Source organism: Rhizophagus irregularis, chromosome 28, assembly GCF_026210795.1.
Source record: "Rhizophagus irregularis chromosome 28, complete sequence".
In the NCBI taxonomy this organism is placed as follows: Eukaryota; Fungi; Glomeromycota; class Glomeromycetes; order Glomerales; family Glomeraceae; genus Rhizophagus; species Rhizophagus irregularis.
Genome location: NC_089456.1, coordinates 2,001,744 through 2,012,420, shown reverse-complemented (window position 1 = coordinate 2,012,420; position 10,677 = coordinate 2,001,744). Strand labels below are relative to the sequence as shown.

At 24.3% G+C, this 10,677-nt stretch overlaps 4 protein-coding genes across 4 annotated transcripts; 2 read left to right on the top strand and 2 right to left on the bottom strand.

The window, feature by feature from the left end:
- Positions 1–1,121: 1,121 nt before the first annotated feature.
- On the top strand, positions 1,122–1,855 carry OCT59_019076 (uncharacterized protein; the record flags this gene model as incomplete). Its single annotated transcript, XM_066135787.1, has 5 exons — positions 1,122–1,136; positions 1,263–1,329; positions 1,408–1,435; positions 1,531–1,593; positions 1,702–1,855. 5 exons carry the CDS (start codon positions 1,122–1,124, stop codon positions 1,853–1,855), a joined length of 327 nt encoding a protein of 108 aa, XP_066005044.1.
- Positions 1,856–2,447: 592 nt separating this feature from the next.
- OCT59_019075 (uncharacterized protein) lies at positions 2,448–4,009 on the bottom strand (the record flags this gene model as incomplete). The annotated part of the gene is made up of 2 exons (XM_066135786.1): positions 2,448–3,307; positions 3,445–4,009. The coding sequence occupies 2 exons, from the start codon at positions 4,007–4,009 to the stop codon at positions 2,448–2,450; spliced, it is 1,425 nt and encodes a 474-aa protein (XP_066005043.1).
- Positions 4,010–4,672: 663 nt separating this feature from the next.
- OCT59_019074 (uncharacterized protein) lies at positions 4,673–6,025 on the bottom strand (the record flags this gene model as incomplete). The annotated part of the gene is made up of 1 exon (XM_025332182.2): positions 4,673–6,025. The coding sequence occupies one exon, from the start codon at positions 6,023–6,025 to the stop codon at positions 4,673–4,675; it is 1,353 nt and encodes a 450-aa protein (XP_025176025.1).
- A 2,920-nt stretch (positions 6,026–8,945) lies between these two features.
- OCT59_019073 (uncharacterized protein) lies at positions 8,946–10,457 on the top strand (the record flags this gene model as incomplete). Its single annotated transcript, XM_025326464.1, has 1 exon — positions 8,946–10,457. The coding sequence occupies one exon, from the start codon at positions 8,946–8,948 to the stop codon at positions 10,455–10,457; it is 1,512 nt and encodes a 503-aa protein (XP_025176024.1).
- Between the last annotated feature and the right edge of the window lie 220 nt (positions 10,458–10,677).

The following is a 10,677-nucleotide window of genomic DNA, read 5'->3' as shown; positions in this document are numbered from 1 at the left end:
ACTTGATTTTAAACCCTAGAATAATAAGATCTTGCTTGCTTTATTCTTTTAAAAAGTGGTATTTCGGTTAATTCGCATGTAACATAAGAAAAATATATTCAATAATCATAATTTGAGTTATATCAAATTACTGTATCGCACAATTTTAAATAAAGACTTCATATCAATAATGATTTCATTCAAAAAAATTTCTAGATAAAAATAAATAAATACTTTACTTTAAAATAACAACCCTATAAAAAGTCATTGTATGAAAATTTTATAATTTTTATTTAGTTTTTGTAATTATTGTTTAAAGACGTTTATTAAACAACTTTTAATATTTTTAATTTATGGCGATTCTTGTTGTTTTCATTAAACAATATTCGTACATTATTTTTAATAAATTCGTAAATAATTATTATTTGTCTAAATAGTGATCATCTACTATGTAGCACAATGGTCTTGATGTTCTTCTACGTAGTACAATGATCTCAATTTTCTTAATTTTCATTCTTTTTTTAAACTTTTTTTTTAAATTTTTTTTATCAAAATTTTCATTCTTTTTTAAACTTTATTTAAATTTTTTTTCGAATTTTTTCTTCTAATGAAATTTCATTCTTTATTAAGCTTTATTTTAAACTTTTTTTTAAATTTTTCTTCTAACGAAATTTCATTCAGTTCTTTTTTAAACTATTTTTAAACTTTTTTTTTGAAATTTACCTTCATTCATTTTTAACTTTAAACTTTTTTTAAAATTTTTCTTCTAACGAAATTTCATTCTTCTTTTTTCTTTTCCCTTTCCCTTCTCACAATTTTCTTTCCCTTTCATAATATTATTCCTTCACGGTAATTTTACTTACACTTAAATAATCATTAGTACATGATAAGAATTCTCGAATATATTTTTTCAGTAATTAGTTACTTGATATTCTACGACTGAAATTGAGCACAGTAATAATTGAAATTTATTAGACAGTTACTGAAACCGACTGATATTGTTGACAAAGAATAAAAACAATAGATTCGTCTTTGTTAAGTATATATATATATATTATTCTTAAATCATAATTAAACCATAGTCAGTATCTTAATGAGAATGCGGTTATTATATCAACTGAAAGAAAATCGCTAAAAACAGAATGCTTATAACTCTTGTAGGAATAGTAGAAGTGGATTTTTTTTATTTTTATTGTTTTTCTGTTTTTTCCGACTTTGATACTAAATCCTTTTTTTTAGGGTTTGTTTTAATTTTGGCCTTTGGACGTGTTGAAATTTGGTAGAACAGGGGTTTCTTCCTAGTTACTTCTTTTAACAAAACGGACTCTTTGTTCTTTTCATTTTTTTTAGGCAAGTTTAATTTTGGTAGGAAATTAATATATTCTTAACAAAATGTTTTTCTAATATTTCATTTATTCTTTTTTTTAGACGAGCCAGAAGTGAGGGATTTGATATTGTCATTTTGCTGAAGTATCTGCTTTTTTATCAATATTTTACTAAAAAATTTGATTGCTTGGGTTTTGGTAAAGGATCTAATTTTTTTTTAATTAGGTGTAAACTTTTGCATGCTAACGACTTGATCCACACTGTTAAAAATACTACTTCATCAGCAAAGTATCCTGGTCATAGGTCTAAGGAACCAATTATGATGATTTTGATTAAGAATTTGAAGGAAAGGAGCCGTTAAAACACTTTTTTATCAACAAAGCGTCCTGGTTGTAGGTTTAAACAACCAATTAATGATGATAAAGCGACCATTGAAGCCTCTGGTCAAGAATGTGAAGTAAAAGAAGCCGTCAAAAATACTACTTCAACAACAAAACATCCTGCCCGTAGACCTGCTGGAGTAAACCAGTCAAATAATGACAGTGTTTAAGCTATTGCAATTACTGGTCACAAGCGTAGGGTAAAAGACAATAAAAACTCTTCTTCAGTAGCAAGGCATCCTACTCGAAAATGTAAAGCAAAATAAATAATTTTAAAAACAAAAGTGTTGCAGGTACTTATAGTCTTATACTCATTTAGTTTTAACTGTATTCTTAATGCATTCATTTTAACAGTATTTATTTACATATTTTCTCATTAAAAATACTACTATTTTTCATTCTTAGGATTTCTTTTAGCAATATTTTTAAGTTTTAAACAGATTAGATTTTAAGTCCATTACAGTAAATATGTAAATGTGGAATATGAATTTACTACAAATTTATAACAAATTGCTCTTGAATGTGGCATAAAAATAATACGAGTTTTTGATAAATTTATTATAAAAGTTATATAAGTTTGCTACAAATTATTTACAAATATTGTACAAATAGATGCTCATTAATTGTATTATATTTGTTATATTAACATATCTTACATTTTTTTTACAAAAACTTGACGAAAACTTTTTACTGGGCAAATTTATAAACAACTTTATTTAATATATTATTCCTATCTGATTTTTTAAAATTACCATTAAATCATTAATCACTCTCCTTTATAAAATGATACAAATTAAATAAGCAATGGTAACTTTGCACTTTAATATTATATAACCTAAATTCCTCCACTTCATCTTTCATTGAAAACAATTCCTTATTACTATTATAGTTTTCAGTACTTTTAAAGGGATTCATAATAGCCAAATACTTAACTCTTTTCTTTTTCATAATATATACTTTTATATAGGATAAAATATCTTGTCCATCTATATTATTGATCACCAATTTCTTAATGAAAGTATCTTGAGTATTTTTTAAGAATACTTCAAAATCACATGTTTCAATGTGAAGACTCAATTTTAAATATTCTAATTTAAAAGGAAGGATTTGTCCTAAATTTCGTAATATAAATGAATCACATACAATATTATTACTTGATACTTGGCTATAATTAAATGCATTGATTGAAAGATAACTAAGATTTTGTTTCATATTTTCAATCAAATCGAATAATGGATATGTAATCTGATCTTCAAATTCAAGAAATTTAATTTTTTTACAATATTTTATAATTGATTCAAATATTTGTTGTTTTAATGAGAAGCCATAATTAAAACAAAATGTACACCCGAAGTTTTCTAAATAACTACCAGAATTTTGCAATAATAATAATAATAATTCATCAATTTTGAATCTTTCACTTATAAATAAAGATTTTAATTTAAATGGTTTAGTTAAACTAATAATTTGTTGAATAATACTAGCATTTAGAAAATTACAATAAATGATATGAACAGATTCTAAAACATTTAATTGTTCAAATATTTTGTCTAGATTAATTATACCTTCAAAATTAACGTGACATAATATAATAGTATTTAAAGTGTTTGAATAATTATTATCTTTTGTTAATAATAATGATTGATATAAAAAATATTATTAAATAAAACTTTTTTAAGATTCTTTTTAAGATTTTGATGTGAATTAATCATTTGTGTTACATTATTTTCAATTAACATATATTGATTGTAAAGACTACGAACATAAAGGTTTAAATTTCTGACATTGTGGATAAAGTTTGGATTTTGTGACATTAATTCAAGAATATCATCATAGTAAGAATTCCACTTTAAATGGATATCAATGTCAAGAGTATGTAAATTAACTTCATTATCAATAAACATTTTAAATAGTGACATTTGAATTAATCTTCCAAAATTTGGATCTAAATTTCTATGTTCAGGTTTTAAAGCATTACTAGACCACTCTTTAATAGAAGAAATAATTCTCCATGTATTCAAATACTTTATAAAACTAGGATAATTGAAAAGCGTATTTGAACGAAATATATGCTCCTTAATTAAATATTCATTTAATTTTGTTTTTAAATCACCATTTAAATTATGTAGGTAAATTTCGATAAAGTTAAAATTTTTGGTAGGATATGAAAATGGGTTTTCCCATAATAATGGAATTGCTAAACGACACCATAATCTGTTAACTAAAATACATGAATATAAAGTTGAAAAATCACTCTTAAAATACTTTAAAACTTCATATATTAATTCAGGTAATTCTCCAAAGAATATTTTTGAACACGACATAGTGTTAGTTAAAGAGAGCGAGGTACTATTATGTCGTGTCTTATAAATTTAATTAATTTCGGAACGGTGATTCCCGATAATAGTTGGTACAATTCATATTAATTAATTGTGTAACGTAGTTAATAATACTGTAGTCAGTGTTAGTAATGTTTATCACTTAATCAACGTGCAAGAATTTTTTCGGAACCTTCGCCCAATGAATTAGTAGTACACATGCTAGTTACATGTGATTTCGGATAACACTTTTGGCAAATTGTAGAATTAAACAATTTATCGCGAATGAATTGGAGATTCTTTAACGGTAGTTGACTTTTTTTTTTCAATAATATACATAATTATCAAGCATTTAAAGTATAATAGTTAAATTCAAATTTATTAATAAAATAAAAAAAAATTATAAGCCTATACAGTATTTTATAACCTAAGAAAATATAAAGTTTAATTTACTACAAATAGCTAAATCATAATATTTTATAATTTTAATATTATATAACCCAAATTCATTCACTTCATCTTCTAATAAAAACAAATCCTTATTATAAAAGTTTCTACCAATCATTATACTTTCAAAGGAATCCAAAATAGCCAAATAATTGACCCTTCGTTTTTTCATAATATATTCTTTTACATAAGGTAAAATATCATAAGCACCCTTATTATGAATCAAAAGCTTTTTAAAAAATTATTCTGAGAATTTTTTAAAAAAATTTCAAAATCATTTAAATTATTAATATTAAGAATTAAACTTAAATATTCTAAATTAAGAGGAAGTGATTGACCCAAGTTTCGTAATATAATTGAACTACGTTCAATATTATTATTTATTACCCGATTATCCAAATATAAAGTTTCACAGACGTCAATAGAAAGATGATTAAGATTTTGATTTATATTTTCAATTAAACCGAATACTAAATAAATAATCTGATTTTCATGTTCACATGATTCAAAAAATTTGATATTTTTACAATATTTCATAATTAATTCAAGTAATTCTCGTTTAATTGTTAAATTACAACCGTATCCAAATCCAAAGTTCTCTAAATATTCACCATATTTTTGTAATAATAATTGAAATGGTAATTCATCAATTTGCGATCTTCCGCTTATAAATAAAGATTTTAACTTGAATGGTTTAGCTAAGTTAATAATTTGTTGAATAAAACTATTATTTAAAAAACAATTAATTATATGAACACATTCTAATACATTTAATTGCTCAAATGCTTTATCTAAGTTGATTATACTTTTAAGATTGACTTGATATAAGATGATAGAACTTAAAGTATTTGAACAATTATAATCTTTAGATAATAACAATGATTGATACAATGGAAAACTATTATCGTCTAATACAATCTTATTAAGATTTTGATGTAAATTAATTATTTGTGATAAACGATTATTACTATAGCTAATTAAGAAATTAGAAGAATCACTAATAAAAAGTTTTAAATTTTTAATATTGTGAAAAAAACTAGGATATTGTAACAATAAATCAAGATCATAATTAAGATAAGGATCATGAATAGGATGACGGTAGATCTCAATTTCAAGCGTATGTAATTTTATTTCATTTTCGGTGAATATTTTATATATTGACATATGAATTAATCTCTCAAAACCATCTAATTTTCTTTTTTCAGGTTTAATAGTTCTAACAGCATCTTCAGTCCATTTTTCAATGGAAGTAATAATCCTCCATGTATTCAAATATTTTATAAAACTAGGATAATTGAAAAGTGTATTTGAAGGTATTAAATTTTCCTCAATTCTATATTCATTTAATATTGTTTTTAATTCACCATTTAAATTAAGTAAATAAATTTCAATAAAATTATAATTTTCTGTAGGAATTGAAAAAGGATTTTCCCATAATAATGGAATCGCTAAACGACACCATAATCTATTGACTAAAATACATGAATATAAAGTTGAAAAATCATTTTTAAAATATTTTATAATATCATGTGTTAATTCAGGTAAATCTCCTGAAAATATTTTTGAGCATGACATATTGTATCAAAGAGAGAAGAGGAGAAATATTAGTGAACTATTATCCGCTAAATAATTTTCCGGAATCTTAATCCCGATATTGTCGCACAAATCGCGTCGTGTAGCAATTGGTGTAATAAGTTGTTACGTCATTAAAAGCCACGATTTGCACTCAAGTTTCGTTGGGCGCGGTTTGTGTCGATCTTCACCATATAAGGAACAAGTGACATTTAAGTGTCACATGATCAACGTGCAACCACGACTTGGAAATTTTTTTGCGCTAAAAATTTATTTGTCACCCCCGTGACACAAAAAACCACAAAACTTGGGTGCGTCACGATTTACATGTAATGATCAGTCAAAATTATAATTGGCCAAAAGTTAAAACCACGTCACAAAATTTTAATTTAAATAATTTAAACAATAAATATGATATTTCCATGGATCCGTATTTCAAAAAAATTCCGTCATCACTGGTGATAACCGATTATTAATTATTTATACTCGCTGATGTTTGACAATACATTTTACGTTGTAATTTTTTATAACAATTTAAAAGTACTTATATTAACTGGAATTTATTCCAAAAAGTTGGTAGCGCTAAAAGGTTAATGTTTGATGTAAAGAACTTTTAGTTAGGAATTTAAATGATAGTGTTGTTTGTATTTATTTCTATCGCTCAGCTTAATAGGATCATACGGATTTTCATAGACCGGTATTATAACAATAATACATGATTATACATATTTGATATAATTGATATAGTAAGGTGGAGTAAAATGTAGGAAAGTCTAAATAAAGCTTTTAAAAATAGCAAAAATGAAATTTATAGAAAGTTAAATAGTAAATTAAATATAAAGTTTATTATGATGCTATAATAAATGCATAATCAAAAGCGTCAGAATGATAATGAATGTGGGCTATTTCAGTCACAGGACACTTCATTGATTGGTGAAATGGCCACTACGTGGCCATTTTCATCCAATCATTCGGTCTGTGACCGATATAACATAGTTTTGATTATTAATTAAGATTAATGCTACTAATACTGATTTCAATATTAGATGGATGTCTAATATAAATATCGGTAATTAAAATCCGCATATTTCTAATCGCCTGAACAATAATAATATGATGACACACTTGTAATAATTTTTCAAATTCAATAAAATGTTCCTTTGATGACAAAAGCGATAATAATTATAACATCTTAATGAAACTTCTCCAATATATCTTCCTGTTTATTATTATATTATTAATATTACATTAACTAACTTTGTTTAATTATCAATCATTTTTATTAAAATTTTAAATTGTGCTTAAAAATTTTGTATCACATGATCGTAGGGATAACGGTCCGACTGAACCGTGGACCGATCGGTCTAATAAGACCGATAAAAAAAACTATTTTTTTTTTGGTAAATTAGCAAGTTAGGCAACAATTTATTGACTAATTTGTTAAAATAAGGTCGGTCAACAATGTAAAAAAAATGGCTATATAAACTATATAAATAAATAATTTTTTTTGTAAGAACAAAAAAAAATTTTTTTTTTGTTTACAGTAAAATAAACAAGAAATTATTTTTTTCGTTAAAGCGAACAAATTAGTAAACGTTCTTACTGCTATTTTTCATACGCATGTGATCGCAATCGATCGGCAGTAATTCTGGTCAAATTTATAATTCTGGCCTGAATTAAAAATTATCCTAATATGAAACTGGCTAAACCTTTATCCGATACACGTAACATTATGAATTAATAATCCGTTTCTCAAATTTCCATATTAAGAAATATTGAATCCGGCCGGAATTATAAACCCCCGAACCGTGGACCAATACCAGACCCGACCGATAATATTCCTATTTGTATCCCAAATCAACATATGGGATTCGCGTTGAATCAGAATCCACAATATCTAAATAAAACAAATAAATTAAATTTATTAATTTATTAAAATTATTATTTTATTAGGAAAAAAATTAATAAGATAATAAAGATATTACTAAAAAACGGTATTAATTGGTAGTTAGGACCAAAAAAAAAAAATTCTTACATATTATAAACCTATTATATTAATATAACATATATAGCGTTACAATACTAGATGAAAATATAATAGATAGGGTATATACGAATAATATGATTTAGGACTGATATGTAAGTATAACTTGACATACCTCCTTAATAACTTTGCCGATTTTTTTTCAAATCATTTCTTTTTTGCGAAATGACGATGATACTGTAACGATTTTATGGATTTACAAATCATATGATGTTATTGAAAAAAAAAATCGGCAATAATATTATATTGATGAATTTACAAATCATATTGTTATTGAAAATATTAATATTATCACCCAGTGATGATATTCACGAAATTGTAATGCTATATATTATGTAAATTTATGGATAGAAGAAGTTTTTTTTATCAAAAAGGTTATGAAATGATTTAATATTTTAAACTTATAATTAGAAACGTGTTTTATTTAACTTTGACCAATTATAATTTCGACCGACCACCATCACCTGCGGTGACGATATATATATATTAAAAATGGTATCTTTGATTTACATAATGCTTAATTATAGAAAATGTCACACGACGCAAATTGTCGGAAATCACAATCCCGAAGAATTAATTCGTGATCCGTTAGTCAACTAAAAAAAATTCATAAGATTCCGGTGCAAATTTATGTCGATCATTAGTAATCTTTTTCTGATACCCTCCCTGTTTTTATTCCTTAAGTAATGCTCTTTATGTGACCATTCAACTCTGACATAATATTTATCCCAAAGTTTCAAATAATTTGTTTTTTAAAACAAATTTCTCTCTCGTAATTTTTTACTTTTATTTGACGCCGCGCCAGATTCCCATTTTCTGCAGATCCTTTAAAGTTGTCACGAATTAATTATACTTACCTTTTCTCTCTTCACTTGCAACATGTCATGCTCAAAAATACTTTCAGGAGATATACCTGAATTAATATATGAAGTTATAAAATATTTTAAGACCGATTTTTCAACTTTACATTCATGTATTCTAGTCAACAGATTATGGTGTCGTTTAACGATTCCATTATTATGGGAAGATCCTTTTTCAAATCCTGCCGGAAATTATAATTTTATCGAAATTTATTTACATAATTTAAGCGGTGATTCAAAAACAAAATTAAGTGAATATAAAATTAATGATAATGTATCACCATCAAATACACTTTTCAATTATTTTAAATTTATAAAAAATTTGAATACATTGGAGTTTATTTCTTCTGTTGAAAAGTGGACTGCTGAAAATTTAAAATTCGGAAACAGATATTCTAATTTTATCTGCATATCATTATTTAAAATATTTATTGAAAATGAAATAGAATTAGATAATCTTGACATTGAGATCTCTAATTCTAATCTTGATGATATTCTTGAATTAATTTTACAAAATATAAATTTCATTCAGAATATTAAAATTTTAAACTTTTATATTTGTAATTATAGTAAAAACATGGTAACTAAAGATCGTGTAACACAAATAGTTAATTTACAGCGAAATCTTAAAGAAATTTTATTAGATGATAATAATTTTCCTTTGTATCAATCATTATTGTTATCAGACAATTCTAATTGCTCAAATACTTTAAAAATGATCATATTTTATAACGTCGATTTTAGAAATATAAGTAATTTAGATAAAATATTTGAACAATTAAATGGTTTAGAATCAATTAATATTGCTGACTGTTCTTCTTTAAATACAAGTTTTATTCCACAAATTATTAATTTAACTAAACCATTTAAAAAATTAAAATCTTTATTTTTAAAATGGAGATCGCAAAATGATGAAACATTAGAAATATTATTACAAAAATCTGGTGATAATTTAGAGGGTTTTGGTGGATCTTGTCAAGATTTTTTATTTAAGCGACATTTACTTGATATTATGAAATATTGTAAAAATATCAAATTTCTTGATTTACATGAAATTGATAACCAGACCATCTATCCAGTATTAAATATAATTGAAAATATAAAACAAAATCTTAATTATCTTTCGATCGGTATAGTAGATTATTCATATAGTAATACTTATATAGAATGTAGTTCAACCATATTACTAAATTTAGGACAGATTCTTCCTTCTAAATTAGAATATTTAAATTTGTGCATTTTCATTAAAGCAAATGATTTTGAAGTATTTCTAAAAAATATTCAAGATACTTTTATTAAGAAATTGGTGATTGAAAATCTACAAAGTCAAGATATTTTACCCTATGTAAAAAAATATATTATGAAAAGGAAAAGAATTGAACAATTAGCTATTTTGACTTTTGGTTGGATGGATTTGTTTAATTTGAAAGATGAAGTGAAGGAATTTAAGTCATATGATATTAAAGTTCGAAGACATTGTGATTTATCTCTTGACTCTTATAATAAGATTAAAAGGATTAAAAACAACTAAAATCTAAATGATTAATCAAATTTAGTTATAAGTTAATGTATTCTAATTATAAATAAAATGTTTCATTTATTTATTAGTAATTTATATTAAGAAATCTTTATTATCCACAATTTTATTATGAAAACATTTGTATTAACAAAGTGAATTATGGGTGATGTAAATCATTTTATTGCACCAGTGCATGATGATGCTATTAAACATTATTAACACAAAATTTTTT